General features: G+C 39.6%; 1 protein-coding gene across 12 annotated transcripts in view; it reads left to right on the top strand.

Moving 5' to 3' along the window:
- The window catches only part of rims1a (regulating synaptic membrane exocytosis 1a), a 114637-nt gene that overhangs the window by 55923 nt on the left and 35916 nt on the right, over nt 1–22798 (top strand). For all 12 annotated transcript variants that reach the window (XM_013914036.1, XM_013914039.1, XM_013914043.1 and 9 more), the window contains 5 exons: nt 8817–9088; nt 12729–13423; nt 20714–20754; nt 22089–22202; nt 22333–22432. In XM_013914036.1, the coding sequence (XP_013769490.1) occupies nt 8817–9088; nt 12729–13423; nt 20714–20754; nt 22089–22202; nt 22333–22432 (1222 nt within the window). The remainder of the gene's footprint in view (nt 1–8816; nt 9089–12728; nt 13424–20713; nt 20755–22088; nt 22203–22332; nt 22433–22798) is intronic.

The following is a 22798-nucleotide window of genomic DNA, read 5'->3' on the forward strand; positions in this document are numbered from 1 at the left end:
ATTTTATTAAAGATGAAAGACTTTAGACAGTTTTTCAACTCTCAGTAATGCCATAGTGATCGTTTGATATATGGACCTGCAGCGGAGTTTAGACCCAGACACGGCTAGTGACGTCAGACTGAACAATCGGATACTGAATTCAAGGACGATGCCAGGCAGGTACGTCAGGATGGTTGTCGATATGAAACCCACGTGGGAGGAATGCTACGGTTTCCACGCTACAAACCTGCAGTATTCTGATGACGCCGACATGTAGCAGTGTGAGCTCATTGTTTAGTGTCTGCTCAACTTTAGTTATTAGTAGAGGTAGCTGGTTAGCTAGCTGGTTAGCTATGTGTAAACATAGCTCCTTGCTATCTAAAGTATAACTGGATGCTGGCGTAAATTCTTGACTATCTCACACTTCTGTTTAATCAGTTTTCTGTTTGACGTTTATTCAGCTGTGTGAGGAACCCTCCCGAGGGATTAATAACGTTTTATTTAATCTAATCTAATCGAATAACTTTAATGTCAGCCAAACCGATTTACTCACGAAAAAATAATACACTGAAAAAAGCCAAACAATAACATGTTTAAGTTATTTCAGTGACTTATATATCATGTTTAGCTTGAGTAGCGAAAGACTGCTGGGGTTTGAAAACGATGTGCCGGGAGTTTGCTGTTCTCACCGGCTCAGATATTTGAAGTTTACACAGCTACAATCTCGCCTGAAAATATGTTAAAAGTTTATTTTGCAAACCAGAAAGAGTAATAAGAGCAATATTAAAACTAAGTAGCTGCATTAGCCATTGATGGAAACTGGAATTGGCTGGGCCAATCTGGGATATGGTTTTTCAATTTTGTTGTCCATGTGGAAAATCGGGAGAAATTTGGGAGAATAGTGACTCCAGGAGATTTTCAAGAGGGGCACTGAAATTTGGGATTCGCCTGGAAAAATCAGGGGAGAGGTGGCATGTGTGGTCTGTGGCAATGACTGTAAAGTACAGTACAGTCATTTTACAGTCATTGGTTCGTGGGCTTATGGTGACATTGTGTCAGTACTTAGCTTGTGGAAGGCTAGCTAGCTAGAAGGTAAACATTAAATTTCTTGCTAACAAGAAAATTCGACTATATATTAAACAGCTAAATGTTAGAGTAACCAGAAGTATTTGATCTGTAAAGCTTTATAAAGTGAGTTGTGTTTGCCACTCTTCATGATATATAAGGTCTTATTAGAGAAAAAAATGTGAATGAAGAAGAGAAGCTATTTTTTGGGTTGAGGGGTCTCTTTTGTAGCTCAGTCAAATCTACAGGACAAAAAACAAATACAAAAGCTACAAAAGACCTACAGTAAAGTACAGTATATATGACAGAAACTGAGTTTGTATAGTTTGGTATAATTTGAGCTTGAAAGTCAATATTTGCTATGGCTGCCTTTATTCTTTAACACAGCTTGAATAGTGTTCTTGTATTTTCTTTAAGTGGTCTTCAGGAATAGTTTCCAGGTTGCTTGGAGGATAGCAAAAGCACTTATTTGGATGTTTGCTGCCTTTTGTTCTGTCAAAATGATCCCACAGTGCTTCTTTAATGTTGAGGTCCAGGTTCTGGGGAGGCTAATAATTCAGGAGATATGGAAGTAGCCGTACACAGCTAGTTTGAGTCCAGCCATTCAAACCTTGTCTTTCTGTTTGCGTAGTTTGACTCTAGAGAAACAGGGTGCTGTGATATCAGAGGATGATGCCTGGTGGCTTTCTGCTCCTCCCCCCTTCCCTTTGGAACTGCTTCCACCATCAAGTGCTTCGCTTCCATTTCAAGAAGTGTCAGTGTCGCTGCACCACCAGACTCCCAAGGACCAGGTCTGTCACCCCAACAGAGCTCAGAGTCCGCAGAGCTACTGCGTCAAAACCTTGGAGAGGATATAATGCATCTAGGGAGCTTGTTTATTTAGGATACAGGCATACTGCTGCTGCTGCCGAAGAAGATACAGAGCAAGAAGATATGTAACAATGCGGTACTGGCCTAGAAGATACATATCAAGGGATTCAGGCCAAGGAGATGCATGTCAAGATACCTTCCTGTAACCACTGAGCCTACCAAGTGGTACTAGGCTGTTGGGAATATGCGGTGCAGCTACTGTAATCTACAAATTATGTGTTACGTCTAACTAGTCTCAAAGTGTTAATGCTAGCTTAATGGTAGCTTTTTTTAAATAAGCATTGTCATATGCAACACTAGGGTGGCACTGGGGGTGGCAAGAGATTATTTTAGGGGGCCACATGTAGATCCGCCTGATGTTTTGTTAGCAGTATTATGCAGTAGTTCCTGTCCTTGATGCAGTTTGCACTTCACCATCACACTCTTATGGTTTAGTGCAGACAAAACTTAAGTGTCCATATCTCCACACCCTTAAAAAACTGCAGAGTATGTCACAAGTTTCTTCTTCCCTGCACACAAACTGTAATCACCTAAAATATATAAGTAGGAAGAAAACGGCATGTGTGATGGGTTTTTTTTCCTATCTGCCAGTCATGCAGACCATTTAAGAACTTTCGTAACACTAGCTACAACAAAACTGAAACTGTGACGTGATTACTCAAGTGACAACAGTAATGCGTTATGTTGTTGTTTCATGCACTACACCTAAAATTGCCACTAACACATGCAAGCTTTTACCAAGAGGCTGCGCCGCTGAAATGTTTTTAACTGTTGGTATATGTTAAAAGCAGCATCTGTGCTGACAATTTGGCTGTATTTAAAAAAGGGATCGCTCAGAGAAAGTCTAAAATTGTTCAAGTGATCAGTTGTGGTACCTTTTATGTATCTTTGGAGGTTTCCCACAGATTTGGATTCTGTTCACGGTAGTAGGTGGGGGAGGACTTCAAAAGGACTTGAAAAGTGGAACACATACACTGAACAATACTGTTTTTGAAGTACTTCGTGCCAGGTAACGTATCACAAACATGTCTCACCCCATAGATGGACTCTGACCACAACTGCTTGTTTTTGTTCGTGGCTGCAGGTCCTCATTACAACAGCCCTCTACCTTGCACCCCGTCATCAGCTGTAGTTGGTGGTGTTGGAGCCTGTTGTATCAAATGAAACACTGTAAAATCAAGACAAATGTAATCTGCATTCACAGCAAAATATGCGGCAGGCGTCTCTGTCAGAATGTTGTTAAATGTTGCATTATCCTTTTTCAAATCAAATTCAAATTCAAATTTTATTTATCACGTACACAGTCATACACAGTACGATATGTAGAGAAATGCTTGGACAACTGCTCGTGACCTAAAGAAAACAAAAAAGGAAAAGACTGGAAATAAATATGAAAAATTAAAAAGGGTAAATTTAACTAGGAAGGAATAAAATATAAATTAAGGTTAAAAATGAAATAACTGTACAACACAAATTAGAATGAAGGGTAAATTTAACTGGGAAGAATAAGATAAAATATATAAATTAAAGTTGAAAATAAAATAACTGTACAACAAAATACACAATACACAATATAGAACTATATAAGAGTGTATGAAGAAATATAAATATAAATATAAATAAATATATACACAATAACAGCAGCTGTACAAGTATTAACCGGAAATGAAGAATATAGTGACCAGTGTTGTGCAAAAACAAAGTCCAGAAAGTCCAGTGTGTGTGTAAGAACTATATGTGTCTATATGTGACTTTTTGTCTAAAGGCCTTTACGTTCATCATGAACAATGCTCATTTAGAAGTCTGTGTTAAACTTAAAGTTGGAACATGAAACCGGGATTCGGAAATTGATTTTCACCAGTGTTCTACTTTCTGTTCTACTTTCCTCTCTCTTCCTTGCCTCACTCTTCCATAGTTTTGTGTCATGTGACTAAAATGACAATTGTCCACATCTTGTCCATATTATTTCTTTTCATGGGAAGCAAGTCAAAAGGTATTAATGGTGTTGTTCTGATCAAGCTTTCTTTGCATACTTTCTAAAGTGTAAAAAAAAGTTTCTCTGTGAATTGTGTATTGTAAGTATAAAGCACACCCTGTGAATGACTAAATCAGCAAAGGTAATTTGCAAAATGTGTCAGTGTCATCTTCAGTAACAAACACAGCTGATGAGAGAAATATCTCAACAGCGTTTTTGCTTCAAAAACAATTTCCCAATTAAAAGGCAAGTTGTTTTTAAAATTTGTAGTCTATGACAGAGGAAACAAAACTTGGGTTTGCACATAACCTATAGCAGAATAACTAAAGGATGGTTTGGTCTGATCCAGTCCTAATTCTAAGATTTATCAGAAAGGAAAATTTTAAGCCTTAAAAGAAGCGTGGGTGGCTGTCTCCACAGAGGAGGGGCTGAAAGCTGGAAGCTTTGCATCCCATTCTACTTTTAGGAACCACAAGTAGGCCTGCTGATATTTTTTTTTTTTTTTTTTTTACTACTACTATAGAAATTCCAGTGTTTTTTTACAATGGGACCGCAGATAAACAAAAAGTAAAGTGGTCTCAATGTGGCCAACAATGAAAAATAAGTTTAACATCCTTACTAAAGGATTATCTAGGAGCTTTTAGAGCAACTTGATAAAAAGGAATTGCAAAAGTGTGGTTTAGAAATAACAAATGCTCACATTTGTTTTCCTGCTGCATCATTCTGGGACAGGATGTTTAGCAATACTGTGCAGAAGAAAAAAGACATCAGAAACATTTGTTAATGTGGACGCTGAAGGACAGATCCTGGTCAAAGGGGAGTCTAATGTTCTCACTGTGTTATTGGAGGCCAAGCAGACACTGTGTTTCTTAGAATCACTTATGTCTGATTTTAGAAGTACAACATTGCATTCCAGATAATAAGTAAAAGTTTAATTGGTCCCATTTAAAGAGATGTTAGCACATTAGCATAAATGATAGCTTTGCTGGCAAATGTGACTCAAGTGTTTTGTGGGTTTTTTTCACTAATTTTTGAAGATTGAAATTAAATTTCTCTTTTTACCTTTTTAACATCAAAAGATTTTTTGACCAAGTGAAGAAATTAAATAAAGATGTTCCAGTAATATTTGTTAGGAAAGCACTGAACTTCCCTGTGTGACTGCGAGGCATGTCGGCCCACCTGTCAATGTACGGACGAATAGGCTAGCATTGCCGTGTTGATCTGGCAGCCATCCACCTTGGCGGTCTGACTGCAGAAAAATCACAGATTGGTGAATGTTTTCACCGAAGCTATAATGTCCCACATGAGGCAGTGTTTTGCTTTCTTTGCTCTGTGTATATGTGTGTGTTTGTGTGCGCACACAGTCTCCCTCTCTCCCCGGTGGTGCTGGGGTGTTTGGCAGGATAAATATAGCTGCGTTGGTGTAAAGCTGTTTTCTCCTCGGCTTTTGTAGCTTTAATCAAAAGCAATCTGGAGGAGGGAGGAATGGAAGGGAAAGTGGTGGGGTGAGGGAGCGGGAGGGAGGGAGGAGGAAGAGGAGCGAGAGAGATGGTAAGAAGAAGAGTCGGGAAAGCGGGGTGATGCCAGAGTGTTTTATTTTAGCTCTCTTTAAAGAGTCATTGGGGAGTGCTCAGGAGTAATGAGAACCCTGGTGGCTGGAGGAGTGGGACCGGCTCTAACCTCCACTCACCCTCCTCCTCCTCCTCCATCCACTCACTGTCTCTTTATTTCCCGCCCAGCCTCACTTCCTCTGTCATCTCCTTCTTCCTCATTCTGGCTCTCATATCACTTTGAGTAAGGCTACATTCACACTGCGAGCCGTCCTTGCTTCTCTCTGCCTTTCTATTCTGGGCTGTAGCCCACACCTCTTATCAATATGAGCTGATGGTGGTGAAGAATGTGCACAGAGAAACTGTTGTTTTTAAGAGCAGCCGCCATGTAGCAGAGCAGAAGAACAGAGCCCTCTGTTAGTTTTGTTAGTGATCTTTTGAGTAAAGTTTACTGTAACAAGCTGCTGTGATGCCCTGGCGACCTGTCCAGTGACAGCTGGGATAAGCTCCAGCCCACCCCACCCGCAGCTCTTAACTGGATAAGCAGTTAAGAAAATGAATGGGTGGATGGATGTTACCAGCTGGTGCTGTGCTCAATTTTTGACAAATCTATTTAGGCTAAAGCTGAAGCTCCAAAGATATTACATTTGCCTTTTCTCAGCTTGCTTCTTTTTCATTTTATTTTTTAAGAAAAAAGCAATGATAGAAAAACTATTCAGAAAATTCTGATCTCTCCACATTTAGCAGCGAAAGCAAGAAAGGTGAGTAAATGGTAAATGGACTGGTTCTTATATAGCGCTTTTCTACTCTTCTGAGCACTCAAAACGCTTTACACAACTTGTGCATTCACCCATTCACACCCATTCCAGATGCTTTCTAACTGACATTCACACACTCCGATGAATGCATCGGAGAGCAATTTCGGGTTAGTATCTTGCCCAAGGATATTTGGCATGCAGACTAGGAGAAGCCAGGAATCGAACCACCAACCTTCCGATCAGTAGATGACCTGCTCTACCACCTGAGCTACAGCCACAGCCACCCTACTGACACTTGGTATCAATAGGGTGATGAGGTGATGAGTCAGATGTACAAAAATGTACAAAAACTTTTTCCAATTTTGATGCTGATACCAAAATACCATGCAGATACCAAGTGTCAGTCCTATAGCACTGTTAAGTAATTATGTGTTAAGCAACATCAGGCTTTAGTTACACTGTTATACTGTTTTTGCAACTTTCTAAGGTAAAATGAATATGTCCAGGTATAAATGTGTATTGCTCTGGTATTCATTTATAAAATAATAAATGCCAACTGGATCGAAATAAATCAAGTGTTAATCTTTTTCACCTAATTTATTTGAAAAGGTCTTAGTGTGAGAGACTTTACTGTTTACTGCTGTTATTTACAGACAGGGTGCTTTCCCTGTTCTCACTGTGTGAACACCTCCTCATCTGAGCTCGTGGAGTGGAGCTGACAAGAGTCACTGATGACACCTTATGTTACCATAATAACGCAAAATCTAAATCTAAGTATTAGACCAAAATGAAAGAGAAGCCAGCATGAAAAAGAATTGTGTACTCCTGAGCTTTTCACTTGACCACAAAAAACGACTGCAAGCTCTGCAGATGTAGAAAGAAAAGCTACAGTAGCAGGTATGAAATACCTCCAAAGTGTTATGAGTGAAGACTGCTGGCGTGTTGGTATAGTAAACACAGAACAAAATAGAACTGAATTGAATACTTCAACACCATAGGTTGACTCATCTTCACAATCCCTCATCTAGCTTCTTTGGATCAATAGCTAAATATTGATTATCCTGGTCTGAAGTTTAGATTCTTTGAAGTCTTAGAAATATAGTCAAAAGAAGACGGTTGAAGATAGTGGATACATGGAAAGCTGAAGTTGGGGAGAGCAACAGAAAGACCAAGTCCAGAACAGACACTGAATAGGTTTTCAAGTTTTTTGCTATATGCACAGTGGAAAACATGTTGCCCTGTAAGATCTTTTTTCTTTGCTATCCACAACAAATGCAGAAAAACATATAAACATATAAAATAGCTACACAGAAGAAATGATCATTAAAGACAATTTAAAAAACAACTATAAACCCAGCATATATAGTCAAAAACATGATAAATAGGAAACGCTAGCATGGTGGTGGGTTGCATCCATCTTTAATATACAGTCTATAGAAGTGACTAGTCAGTCACTCAGTAGGCCTCAGTAGACCTGTCCTAAAGCTTTTCAGCTTTAATGGGGACCTCGGTGCACAAAATGAACATTATGTTGTCCTCAACAAGACTTTAAACTAGAGCAAGACCATAAGGTGTTTACTGAGGTTACAGTCCAAGGTAGCTGAAAGCTTCTAGTCATGCTTCTTTTTGAAACCAGAGTCGCCGCCTGATGGCCATTAGAAAGAAATGCAGGTTTAAGGCATTAGCTGCACAGCACAAGAGGACCGGAGAGGGGAAAAGTGTCATCTTATACTTGATGCCATTTCTTTAACGTAGTGATTACAGTCTGTTCATAGAATGAATGCAGTATCTAACAGCAGCTGAGTAGTGGAAACTGGCGTCAAAGGCTTCTTTGATGCTTTGTTTGGAGCCAAGTCTGAGTGTGCCACATACTGTACATGGTACAAAGTCTGTTGGTCGCTTGAAACTGAATTAGCTGTCACTGTCAAAAAGGGTTAACATCAAGTAATCACTACATCCCGAAGTGGTTATGCAATTCACTCAGCTGTGTGGGTCTGATGCGTGTGTCACGTGTCTGCGTTTGGACTCACTCTTTGCCGTAGTGCATCAGCACAGCCAATGTATAGTCAGTGTGCATATGTGTGATGGGACAAATAGAAGGAAAGAAGACAGGAGATATCAGTTTGGCAGCGACTTGAGTGTCCTTTCATTATCCAGTTGGCTTTGTGTTCCTCATTTGGAGGCCAAGAGCGGCCCACAGTGGAAGCAAAGCTGCTCCCTGCTATAACTGCCTTGATGTTGATCTTAAAAAGCTTCCATAAAAACCTTTTTCTGGGCAGCAGAGCAGCTCTTTAGGAAGTGCATTGTTCCATTTCCTGTTTGACAGTCACAGCCGTGCCTCAGATTAGTGCTTGGCAAAATACTTGGCTGAGATGATTTCTACTAACTGCAGTAAAGAATATTTCCTTTCTCTTCGACACCTTATTGTGATACTAATGTGAAAAGCGTTCAGCTCCTCATCACTACTTCACTGTCGTGTTATGCAAGTATATGTCATATATTATCTGATCTGTTTGTGCAGAACCTCTGTGATGACAGCTTGTTGGCAGATTAGCTGATAAAGATGCATGTGTCGTATGGCTGTTATTGTAATCCCCACCCGTGCTCCTTCTATCTTAGGTGATCTGGGTGTGCAATAACTGCCGAAAGCAGCAGGAGATTCTGACCAAGCCAGGGGAGTGGTTCACCGGGCCCCCCGGGAAGCCCGCTGGCCTCGGTTCAGCCGTCAGCGAGCCATCAGTGTGCCAAGCTCCCGGGGATAAGAAGCTCAGATCTCGCTCCCAAGCACCACCGGGGTCCACCACTGCAATCTACGACCCCAACCGACCGAGCGCACCTGGGACCGCGCCTGGCACTGATGCTCGGTCGCTCAGTGAACCACCACGAGACACGTAAGGCGGAGCTATAAAGTAGAACCCGTGTTTCTGTGGCAAAATGCATATGCAGACATGGGCAAACAAAAGGCATATTTTATTCTTTTACCTCATGGGTGCGACGAACATCACTGAAAAAGTGTGAAATGTTCAATGTTAAAATATAAAGGAGAGTAATTTGCTGACAAAGTTTTTTTTTAATGCTGTTGTGGTCACAAGTTGTTTTTCCAAATGATTGATTTAATCTCTTTAAAAAATAAGAATTGGCTGCACAACTTTGCATTTATTTTGGATTTTCTCAAATGAACATGGGGTCAAAGTAGACTTACAGGTTTAATTATATGCATGTTGTCCCTCAACCACATACTTTTGCTAGCCATCAATAAGCTTCTGACTTAATTCTGCATATTTGACCACTCATCTTGGCAGAATTGATATTTTTTACTCAAATTGGTTGGTTTCCTGGGATGAACCCAGCTTTGAAATGTAGTCCACATTCAGATTGGGGTGGTGGGAATTCCACACACTTAATATGACCCTGTTTAACCATTACAAAACCACTTGTGATGTGTGTTTGGGATCATTGTCCTGTTGGAACACCCAATTGTGTTTCAACCATCCAGCTGTTGATCTGTGGGGAAGTTGAAGAATTTGGAGGTAGTTCTTGTTCTTCATTATTCACTTTTACAGTGGACTACTATTGCTAGCCCAGAGCACAACACTACCATCACCATGCTTGGCTGCTGGTACAGTTTCTTTTAGCTCTGAAAGGCTCGCTTTTACTCCTCCAAACATACCTCTTGTCATTGTGGTTAGTAGCTTGAATTTGTCTGACCATAAAACCTTTCAGGCATTTGACTTGTTCATGTGGCAGCACACTTTCCATTTGTGTATTGGTCAGTCCAAATACTCCAAATACCAAAACAAATACTCGTCATGCTGGAAAGAGAAACTACCAGTTGTAATCAATAATTTTTTATGCATGAATCATGTAATTGAGACTGTGTGTATAATTTAGATCTTTTGTGGATTAGCGAAAATAATAATAATAATAATAATAATAATAATAATAGTAATAATAATAATGTGCACCCAGTTCTTGTTTTATAAAGTAATTAAGGATGTATGCTGTATGATTTTTTTCTACCCCTGAAAAAGAACAATTAATTAAACATAATTAAAAGTCCAATATTCCCATTAAGTGTCCATGCCCATGATGAGTCTATGTGCACCTCTGGTCTCAATTTTATACATTTCCTCTGTTTGCAGCAACATGTGCATTTAATATCTGTGCTGGTACCCTGTGGATTTTATGGTAGCATGCAGATACAGAGATGAAGATCAATGTGTAAAATTGCTGCCACATTTACATAATGAGGTGACAAGAGCTCAATACTCAAAAAACTCCCACACAGAATGTGATCAATCCATCTAAGGCCTGAGTACTGTGAAGGCAACAGCATATGATTCACCCTTAATTTGTCACCCTCTGATACTGTGACTCAGTAATGGAGGGATCCACCTTAATTTGAAAAATGAGAAGGTGCTGCACGCGCTGGAGTTACTCTGGAGTGATGGTACTCTCTTTCAGATCATATCACTTCCAAAGACAATGACCACTAACATCGCTGCATTAGGTTGTTTTGAGGAATAATAAAAAAAGAAAAACAAACAAACACGTAAAGCAAGTAAAATATACTGTTGGTGTTTATCCTTTCCCAATGTTTACTGACAATATTTTCTGGGACATCATCTCCCAAGCCAGAGCTGGTGCTGACAGAACAATAAAAACTACACTGTAAAAAGACAGATGTTGACATTGTTTACATGAACAGCAGTGGGTCCACTCAAATCCTCCTGTAACACCAGGAATATTTCTCATATTATTGCAATAAACAGCAAAAACATGTGCTTTTGTTTTCTTTAAAAATATAAAACCCAATTGATTTACAGCCTTTTTGGTTAAGAAGACATGTGATCAGATACCTGCACTGAAAAAAAATCAATTTAAAAATAACATGTTCATATAGCTACATGAAATTTAGCAGAGACATGTTAATGTTACATAATGTATTACTCCTTCATGGAGCTTTGCAGATCCTCAACTAGATCTTAGAGTTGTCACTAGGGGGCAGAGTGGAGTGGAGAAGACAGGAGTCGTATTATGCAAAGAATCTTTGTAATGAGGTGAAGCCAGCTAGGATAGGCTCCAGCCACCCCACAACCCTGATAAGGATAAGCGGAGGAGAATGCATAGATGAGGTGAAGCCAAATGTTATTTATTATCAAAAGTGTCCATGACAGTCATTCTCTATATTTCTTATAACTTTCTCATTTGTTTTCTTCTTCTTCATGGTGATCTCTGCTGTTGATCCTTTTCCGTTCTCCACCAGTCAGTCTCTGACCTATTTATATTGTCATCACCATCACACCCCTGGCTTCCAAGAGCACTGCACATAAGCGCATGTCTGCAAACAGGCATCATCACACAACCATAAATCCCACATCAGATGTGTGGAAAGGACGGCCAGCCAATGGTTATTCAATGTCCAAATGTTTGCTTTGTGTTTATTGCACTAATGGCATTTCAGCACTCCCTTTATGTATAGCTGGAGAACTAGCAATACATACATACAATACATTTTTTAAAAGACAGAGCCAAAGATATCTTGATTTTTTACTCTATTAGTTCTGACCTCTGCTAGTTCCATAATTTGGGATTTGTGGGGTTCACTGATTAATACTGCTTTTCTTGAGATGCTCCTCTTCAAGAGCCACGTTTTTCAAAAGAACCACAATGTACTGGTAGCCATCAATTCCTGGATTCACCAGATAATTGAACTTCATAAACCTCCTCAAGAGCAAGTGAAATGTGTAAAATTGTTAAAAAGTGCCCATTTTATCTTGTGTTGTCTCAGCCAGCAGAAAGAAAGCAGTCCTAATGCTTGTGTTATTGAGCACCATCTCCCACATTCCTCATTTGCTTCCATTATACAATGATGGATTATGCCTCTTAGCATTGTTTCCTATGCCATTCATTGTAATGGAAGAATGAGGCTACTTCCAGCACACTTAATAGTAGAACGAGTTTTCACTTGTGACATTCTATTAGTGGACACTAATGTTAACAATGAAATGGTAACAGATGCAAATCACACCAGTGGCATTTGTCACACATGGCTTAAGTGGATACATTGTATAAGCAGAAGCTAAAAGCAGCCACATACATTAACCAAAGTCTTCCACCCTCCACGTGCTGTCACAGCTGTCTGTGATGCTCGGTTTGTGACTCACTTTCCGCCAAATGAATCATATAGCTACTCATTGAAGAGCCTTCTTACGCGCACATGTGATGATTTATTGTTAACTCAATGGGAACAGAAAACTTCGGAATTTCAGATTGTCTGACAAAACACCCTATCGCCGACTTGTTAAGTGATGATGTAATGCCCTGTGACACCCCGAGTGACAGATACTGATTTACAGGTTAATTATTATTGGCACTGAAGGCTAAAACAATGAGATGATTCAGTTTGCATTAACCTGTGTAACATTGTCACTCACACGTTGCCGTTGTAAGCTTCCTGCTGAACAGTTCTCTAACCAAACCAGTATCTTGTCTGACATCACCCCTCATCTGTATACTTTCCCTCCTCAGGAGGAATGGACGGGGTGGAGGAGCTGGTCGGGGAGAGCGGCGGCAAGGCCAGCCCAGGCTGAAGACCCAAGTCTCCATGGACCGGGACCTCAGGGGGGAGTCTAGGGAACGCAGGGAAAGTCGGCGCCTGACAAAGGGACGTTCTCTGGAGCACGATCCTGTGGGAGGTGTTGGAGTAAGACGGACAGAAGAGGGGGATTACCATCACATGGACCACACCGGTGCGCCCCCTCGACAAGCAGGGCCCGTCCCTCCTGGAGGCAGGGGCCATTCTGTGCCCGGGCAGGGTCGAGGCACAGGCGTAGGGGGAGGTGAGGTCGGGGACGGTGCCCGACCTGGACAGAGGACAGCGGGTGGGGTAGGTGGGCTGCATGAACATGCTCTTTCACAGCAAGCCCCTCCCCCTGAACTCAGAGAACCTCCTGATTCAGGTCCTGGCTCAGCCCCGGGCCAGGGACCCTCAGTGAAACGGACCAAACGGGACAAAGCTGAGAGCATGCTGCGCAACGATTCGCTAAGCTCTGATCAATCGGAATCTCTGCGTCCGCCACCGCCGCGGCCCTACAAGTCAAAACGAGGGCAGGGGGCCGGAGGGAAGAGACAAACGAGCGTCAGTAGTTCAGAGGAGGAGGGCGGGACCACGCCTGAGTACAGCAGCTGTGAGGATGCCGAGATTGAAAGTGTCAGCGAGAGAGGTGAGAGAATATCCATCATTACCTTCTGTTCATGAAGAAACTGTGGCATATATTGATATCTGTCTGGTCATTTGTTTGTTTATCCGTCCATTCAATTACACGAGATATTTATTTTGACAGAAGATGAGGAAATGATCCACCCTACCCTTTGTTTATGGCATCTTAAGTCAGAGCGGTACATTAGCCTTGTTCTTCAAGCGACAACATTTTTGATTTAGATTTTAAAACCAAAATCTCTGTTTTAATGTGTTTTTTTGCTGTGAACTATCATCAACCAGGAAGACAATATAATATAAAGGATGGAAATTTATAGTCATGCAAAATAATAAAACATTTTAGTAAGCAAGATGTAAGTTAAGATCAAATAAATAAAATAAGATGATCATTCATTTTCAATTATTTAAAAAAATCCAGCTTTTTAAAAATTGCCTTTCACAATAAAAGTGTGTATTATAAGCCTGACGGACTGCCAACTTAAGGACCGGTGATTTTTTCCTTTAATACAAAAGCTTTGAGCTAGCGCATGTATTTTATTAGCCTGCTGTTATTATTATGTTTTGCATATATAAAATCAGCTGGAAAGTCCATAAAGACCTCTAAAGATTACCACATAAAGATTACAACTTATTCTTATTCCTATATTCTTTTACTTTCTTAGCTCACATTCATCCACTGATTTTGGATTACCATCGGTTAGAATATTTGGAATGAACATAAACCTTCATTTAGTGCTTTCTCTCTTGTAAAGAGTTTACTGCTGGACTGTAGCTATACTAAGTAACATGTGAAGCAATTACTTAAAAAAAAAAAAAACTAGATCCCTATGGACAACCCAGAGTGAGATCCCTGGAGGACATTGTGTTAATGTTATATTATTTTTTATTATATTCCAGTCTCCAGGGCACCCACTAGACTGTGTGGGTCTTTAGCATTAGGCACATAAAAATCCCCACCCTACCAACAGAATTTATTTCACATCATGCATTTCATTGTATTGGTGCTGCACTTACAGGGTGTATGTTTGAACGCTCCCATCTGACCAATATATTATGGGAAATGAATTTAAGAAGTGCAGACAGTTGTTCAGTTTCCATCTGTGATCCTCACTTGCACTGTGTCAGTCTGCGAGGCTACAAACGTTTCGCTTCTTTAACACCGTGTGCTCGCTGATCACAGGTGAGGCGACTCTGATGTAACCTCCTGATTTGGAGAAGCACTGCTCGTTTATCAGGTTTTTTTTATAATGCTTAGTGAAGCGCTAAAACCTCATGTGTTACACACCAAACGGCTTGAGAACAAGCTTTGCAAAGGCAACATTTGAGAGGTGTGGTCTGGCTGCGCCTGCAGAAACGTGGCACGTCCTGCGACATTCTCTAATGTTTTGTGTGCCGTGCATGCAGCAGGCTGTAGCCGGCAGTCCGGGTTGTCAAAATGAGCAGCTACCCAATAAACTGCCATGCACGTTAACAAGTGTGTGTATCTGAACGTTTTCCTGTGTGTCATATTGTATTGTTTTCAGCTTGGCCCTGAGGGAGGACAATCCCACACTGAGCACACATGTACGTGTGTGCGTGTAGTGTGTTTGTGATGGGGGCAGTTTGACCCCAGTTAATCCCAGGCTTGACCTTCTGTGGCTTTGCATAGCCAACTATGTCCCCAAGCCTGAGCACACACAACTGTTTACACTCTAACCTTGTCATGTCCAAGCTGGGTTATGTCACTTCACTACTAACCATTCCAAGGCATTTGGACTCGCTGCTATGTATCCGACTGTGTTAAAAATAATACAAGCCATAAATAAATATACACAGCTGGAAGGAAGTCATATTTTTCACTGTTTAGCAGCTTGTAACCAGTGCTACAAAAGCATTGCTTGAGTTAAATATGACCAGTCTCATATTTCAGAGCTGCTGTTTTTCTATCACTTCCTGGGAGTCCCATTCTTGCCACTTGTCCTGTGGGCTCTGTCGTTTCAAAATGCATCAAGAAATTTGCATAGAGAGCAAACTCCTCTCACAAACGTACCTGAATTTTAGTCCAGAGGATCGTAGCTGGTGATGAGAGTTGGGTCCTTAGGTAGTTAGTAGCTAGTCATAAATAGCAGTTAGATAGCAGTTTGACCCTTTGAGACATGTACTGTAACAGCAAGCTTAAGTAATGTCATTCAGCTAAGTGATAACGTAAGGATACATGGATTTTCTAAAAAGGTTTTTGGGCCTTTAAAGATCACTCGTGACTCTTAGAGTTCACCTCTCTTTTCCTCATCTCATCTAATAATAATTAACAGAACCCAACAATCACACTGATTGTATTCTCATGCTACATTCAATTTTATTTTCACTGGAAACCAACAAAAGTGTGGAGCATTCTGTGGAGCAAAGGGTAGAGCGCCAGCCTGGACCCACACCAGCCGCTGTGACATTCATCATGTGGAGGTTTAAGATGAGAGTGTGCTGTCAGGCCAGGTTTTAAACACATTGGTGTGGCAGCAATTCGCTGCTTCCTTTTTTAGCTCGAGACTGAGACCAGGTCAGCGCCAAGATGTGGTTGCTGGCAGCTAAGGAGCATCCAGGCATGTAAATCATTGTAAATTCGGGGCACAGTAGATCTGTGCAAGTATTGTCCTACATACAAACATGCGCTACCAACTCACACTCTCAATGGAAGAAAGGGAAACATGATACAAACACTTGAGAATTCTGTCAGGCAGTATTTAATCTATTGCATTTTAGATTAATTGGTTTTACTTGGATTTTATAGAGATGTAAATAAAGGCAGACTTATTGATTATAGTCGAGTTTGCCAGATAAAATAACTGATGCTGGCAGGTTTTATCAGCTACAGTTAAAAGCTAACTAATAGTTACTCTGTGTGCTGGTGTTCCACTAGTCTTGTTATAAACGTGAACCTTGTGAAAAGGTCCTTTATGTACTCAATGTCTGCATGTAGTGTCCTTGTACCAGGCACCAGACAGAAATAAACTAACAGCCCCTTTGCTGTAGAGCTAGCTAGCCCTGTGTAAGATGTAGGCTAAGATAAACAAGTAAAGTCATGTTCTAGCATAACTTGTTTAGCATAGATACGTATTTGTGTTTTTGAAAATGTAATCTGTTTAAACAGTAGCCTTTTAGGGCTACAAAATTAAAAAGGAGTTTTGTCTCTTTGTCGTTAAACTTAAATGGAGTTACTGAAGTGTAGAGCTAAAATTAGCTTCAGTTCCGACGCAGCCAGAAGTTAAAAAAAGAATTTTTAACCACATGATCACGGATTCGTTTAAATTACTACATATTGGTAAATGTAAGAGAATTTCTTTTATCTTTCTGTGTTTAATAACCTTTAACAGGTACTGATAAATGCACAACATTGGTACTTGTTTGATTTTTACTGACTTTTGACTGATAGGGTAAGTACTGTCAAGTAGTTGGTACTTGACATAAACAGTCATAAACAATAGATGGTACTCATACAGTGTAGGGTATTTCCATGTTATGTATTCAGAATACGTTAGAGTAACGTATTCTGAGTACTTTGGATTACTTAATATATTATCATGCTTTTTACAACTACATGAATGTACTATTTCTGTGTGATTTATTACTATTAAGGTTACTCGCCATACCAATACCAACTAGATTTTTAAATCTTAATATAAAATGAGTAACAGTAGGGTGGACATTAGGTAAGGCTGCACTTTTTGCAGCGATCTCGTATAGGAAACTATTCCGCGTGTATATAAAACAGGTCCGCAGCTCTGAACAGTAGTAAAGGGACTTCTGAGTGATACATTGGATTCTGTGTCGGGCTCGTAGCCGAAAACTAGCTTTACTTTGTTGTCTGGGTCAACTTTGCTAGCGAGAGACAGAGAGAGGCTGCTCCAACTGAACTTATTGTTTCGAGTCCTCAAGTGGCCATCTGGGTCTCTCTTCAAAAGCAAGGCAATCTCTAATCCTTACTCCATACAAATGTAAAAAAGTAATTATAACTTACTATTAGAGGGTGTATCTGTATCCCTGTGTTGGTGTTGTTCTTGTATTTTCGTAATAATGTTTGTCCATGATCAGCATTACAACTGACCAATCACGTTGTTGTGATGTTATAGCATCGCAATAAAAAAAGCCTGTGGTTATGTAAAACTTTCTTCTGGAATAAATGGTAAGCATTGCAAGTGTTTTCTTTATTAATTTATGCAACATAATAAATATGTTATTAAGTTAGGTTTGTTGTTTTAGGCAAATTTAGGCTACTCATGTTGGTTTGCTAGTGATAGTTAAAAAGAATTGGCTGACTCCTGCTAGCTGAATGCTCAGAAAATGTAATTGCTGAGTTGTAATACTGATCCTGGACCAATTAATGCTCTATTAGAGATAGTAAGCTAGCTAGCCGTGCATGGTAACACTTGCAGCTTCCAAATGCTTTTGCTCCTCTTTGTTTGGTTTTAAGAACACTGTAAAAACAAAATGCCAAAGTCTTGTTGAGCTGTGACCGGATAAATTCGGTTCCCGTGGTTTTGGTCAAAGTGCAGGTTCTTCTTTATAGAGAATACATTTTATTTAGGCCATGTGGCCAAGGCTTTTCCTGCATAAGCAAAGAATTTTTAGCCACAGTCAAGGTAAAATCACCAGAAATGTCATAAAATTAACACACGGTAACTATTTGCCTGTTAATTTCATGGACAAACCTTATGTGTGGATTCACCCTCCACAAAGGTTCCTTGTAGGCCATGAAACATTGATGGGTTTCTGTAAATATTCTATTATTAAGATCGTAAAGGTTTATTTTTAAAGGGCTTATTTCACACTGACTCTTTTAGGAAACGTGAAAAATATTATTTGTTGTTAAAGTCCCATTCCAAGTTGTGTTCAAAACCGTGTCCTGAGCCCGTAGTGGAGTTTTCTCTTTCTTTGTTGCCATTAAAAGTGCCGAAACACAAAAACAATACACACTCGCAGCCATGTGGCTCACCCACTGCATGAAACTATGTTCACGCTCAAATTATGAAACTAAGAACTGGGTTGAGCATTTGCTTTAAGATTACATAATATCACTATAAGTTGTCCCAAGCCATTAACCTCATAGCTTCCCCGGCTCCTAGGAATGCTCGGCTCTGTTTTACTCTGTGTCATAACAGTGTCGTCCAGGTCCTGCGCACAGTGCAGCACTGCCCTGCAGCCCGTGTGTACAGGCTTTGGATTTTGGTCTACGTCACGAGCTAGAGCTAAACACAGTCTTAGGAATAAATTAATAATTAATTAATAGAAAAGGAGATTGGGCATTTCAGGCAGTGGCACCGAGGTTGTGGAATTCTCTTCCACTGTCTTTATGTTGTATAGCCTCCATTAACTCCATCACAAAGCAGCTGAGCCCATGTTTATACAGACTATGTTTTATTCTGTGGCTTTAAATTGTTATGATATGTTATGCTTTTATTTCTTGTGTTTTATTGTGAAGCACTTTATGGCTTTTTATCTGTGAAAAGTGCTATAAAATTCCTTTTTAACCTACTCACTCGCTGATTTTTGGTTCAAAGTTACTTTTGTAATTATTATCCACAAAGTATAAGAAAAACCCAGCTGCCTTTCCTGATATTTATTTTTAGCCCTTTTCTTAAAGAGGTTTTGCCTTAGGAAGCTACCACTGTAAATCTGAATATGTAAATGACTTGCCTGCGTAAACAAGGGTGACGCTGACGTGCTACGTCTACTTGTGGTATAGATAAAAGTATGGCTGAGCCTAGTTTGATTTCAGCTGATATCTCTTCAACAAAATATATCGATTTTTTGGGGCATAAAGCTATGTCGGTTATTTTTCTAAAACCTGTTGATGCCTTAGATTTGTTTTGGAAGATTTATAAATTTATTTACAAAAAATGACCTTTAAAGTCTGTGCTTATTAATTTGAAATAACATTTTGCATTTCAGTTTTAAGTGATTCTGCAATTTACATTTTAAAGACACAAAGAAAACATTAATCATTAATTACTCATTTTAATAACTTTATTCTTACTTTTGTGCTCAGTTTCTTGCACTGTATACTTTTGAAAAGCACTTGAATGAATATTTAAATAGCTTTAATTTTAGCATTTATTTAGCTCACTTTTGTCAAGTTCCATAACGATATCTTTGCATTTAACCCTCAATGTCTCGTGTATCATGTTTGATACATACAGGTTTTGAGAGTTTTTAAGACTACATCAGTTCATGTCAGTTTTTATTATACAGCACCAAATCATAGCAACATTTTCTAAGGCATAGACCTGCAATCATATAAAGACAACAGAGGACAGACCAACAATTGTATGACCCCCTCTGAGCAAGCACTTTGGCGACAGTGGGAAGGAAAAACTCCCCTTTAACAGGAAGAAACCTCCAGCAGAACCAGGTGCACGCAAGGGTGGTTCATCTGCTGCGACCGGTTGGACTCCCCAGAAAAAAAAGTAAATTGCACGATACATTTTTAAGCAATAAATTGCAAAAAATTTTGGGTGTAGAAAAAGTGCAAAATATGTGCAAATAATATTTAATTTTTATAATTTTGTCAGAACGGTCAATAAATGCTCCATGTTAAAAGACAATAGAACTTTCTAGAAATTATTTTGTGACTTAGACTTTAACAATATTAACTTTTATGATGTATAGCAGCTTTAAAACTGATCGTTAGTATTATTATCACTTAATAAGTGAATCAATTTAGTGGTTATCAAAACATATTTATTAACACATATAATTTATTACCACATATCTATATTTGTTTCATTGGCTCAACCTATGCCCGATACCTAAATAATGTGAGAAAATATCTGTTATTGACACGCTTGTGCTTGTATTTGGCCTTACATTGTGGCATTACCCCTGGAGGAGATCAATAACACCTAATCTCTGAAGTGTCTTGGATGGATTTAAAGCGTTTTAAAAGGCTTAACCATCCGTTGGTGTCATCGCTGCCTCAGTGGAAAACTTTTTAGGCCACCTGCTGCCGTGGTGATACATTTCTAATTCCAGCCCAGGCTTGAATTTTCAATAAACTTAAGCCTCCCCATTGTAAACAAGTACCTCCTGAAGAGCCCCCAAATTTGGCTGAGCTGTGTGTGTGAGGACTCCTGGTATGTGCTGTGTATACAGGGTGTGTGTGTGTGTGTGTGTGTGTGTGTGTGTGTGTGTGTGTGTGTGTGTGTGTGTGTGTGTGTGTGTGTGTGTGTGCGCGCGAAGAAGAAGAAGGAGATATAAGGGAGGTTATTGTTTCCCCTGCGACTTCCACATCTATCCAGCTGATCTGATCTCTCTTCTCTTGCAGGCGACTGGGAATGCTACCCACATGACCCCACTGTGTGGCATGTAAGTCAGTGTTTTTCCTTCTGATTAATATTTTTTCATACATTAAAGCTAGTTTTGAGAATCAGCATGAAGTTGTTCAGGTGTTATTGTTGTATTTTAATTAAAGTCCCAAGTGTGTAAACATTTATGTGGATGTACTGGAGTACCAAATAGTGCCAAATGGAGTGTTTGTCTCTTTTCAGTCTGATCCTCCTGTCTTACCACAAAGTTTGTTTTTTCAATTTTTCTGAAGAATCTATTAATGTAAAACACATGATGTCTTATGGTTATTGACTATGGTTACTTTACTGTTGTGAAGTACATGGATAGTATGTTTATGTTGTTAAAGACTGTGGTGGTGACCATTGACTTAAAAACCCTGGTTTAAAATCAATCATTGTGGGCTGAGTCTAGAGAGGTCATGTTATATATGGTACATATCCATGCCAAAACAATGATGCTATAATTACAAAGGCAGATACTGACTTTGAATTATTTGAATTAATACACTCAGCTCAGCTGTCTGATCTGGACTGTGTGGCAGCTAACTGAGAGTGATAAATAATTTATGAAGTTTTAAATAGTCCAATATGGGCTTACAGCTCTTGTTATGGTACCTAAAATTATTAAAACATTAAGTGTAGCATGATTTCTTCTTGTACCTGTGGGAGCGTTACACTCATTATCTTTATAGCTGCACTGCAATGAGTCAGTCCTGCTGTATCGAGGCTTCTTAGAGCAGAGCTAAATGCAGTCTGTGTACTGTGGCCAGTAGAAGTCCAGTCAGTAAGATAAAAATCCAAAAGAAATCCTGGTTTATCAGAGCTTGCATCTTTTACAGCTACAGTATAGACAGAAATTCAGCCTGTTACAAAAATAAGGCAAAACGTATGCTTCCTGTTTTGGATTTTGGAGTGGCCTTCAAGCCTTGTCCATTAAACACTTATCAGTGTAGTACATGAATCCAGAATGAAAATTGGTAATCAAAGTTTTTAAAAATGAAAATAAAAAACTGATTTCAGTCTCACAGTTTTACAGTAAGTACTGAGTTGAAGCTAGGAGGTAATTATCTTGGTTAAGCTTACCAATCAGACCTTAGCTCTAGGAGTAGTATCCACTTTTCTCTTAGAAACAACTTTTAGGAAACAAGACTTTTGTGCACTTAAAATTTGAATTGAAAAGCCAGATCCTATGTCTTTTAAAGCTACCTCTGTAATCAGTTAAAATTATTGATAGTTTTCAAAGTGTTTTGTCAAAGTATATATGAAGTAAATACCAGTGAGTGTGCATATTTGTGAATGTGTCTGAGTGTCACTTTGCTCATTTTTATTACCATTTCCTGTGTCCTGCTGCAGCATCCTGTAACCTGGCAGCCATCCAAGGAGGGAGACCATCTGATTGGACGGATCACCCTCAGCAAGAGAACTGCTGCCATGCCGAAAGAAGCTGGCGCTTTACTGGGGTTAAAGGTCAGAGGTCACACAGACATGCAAACAGTTTCTTAAATTATTTTTCTGTCTATTAATTCTAACTAAGCCATCCTGTGTTGTCCACTTGTCAGATATTTCTCACTAACTGTTGCTGTCTGCTTCTCTTCAGGTGGTGGGAGGCAGAGTAACAGAGTCAGGGAGATTAGGGGCCTTCATCACCAAGGTTAAGAAGGGAAGCCTAGCTGATGTGGTGGGACATCTGAGAGCAGGTATCCACTAAATTGGCACAGTAGCCTCTCACAAATGCTGGGAAGTAATAATCAGTCAAATGTAAGGTCTTTATAAACATCGAAATGTCCTAACTGCGATTGTTTAATAAGCTTTGTCACATAGAGAGTCTTATTGTATGTCTTGCAATAGATGATATAAGAAAAATCTTTTTTTTACCTGATACCCTGACACTTATCTTGCCTAACAAAGTGAAAATGTAGTTGTTCTTATCATAACTGATGCGCTGTACGTTCTGACGACCTCGTCTAGTCAGCTGCTGCATGCTGCAGGTTGTCTTTTCTTTTTCGCTAGTGTGTTTAGAAGAGCTAGTATCTTTTTGTTTTGTGTTGCAGGTGCTTGGTGTG

This window comes from Pundamilia nyererei, unplaced genomic scaffold (assembly GCF_000239375.1).
Source record: "Pundamilia nyererei isolate P.nyererei 1_Seehausen unplaced genomic scaffold, PunNye1.0 scaffold00168, whole genome shotgun sequence".
Taxonomy (NCBI): domain Eukaryota; kingdom Metazoa; phylum Chordata; class Actinopteri; order Cichliformes; family Cichlidae; genus Pundamilia; species Pundamilia nyererei.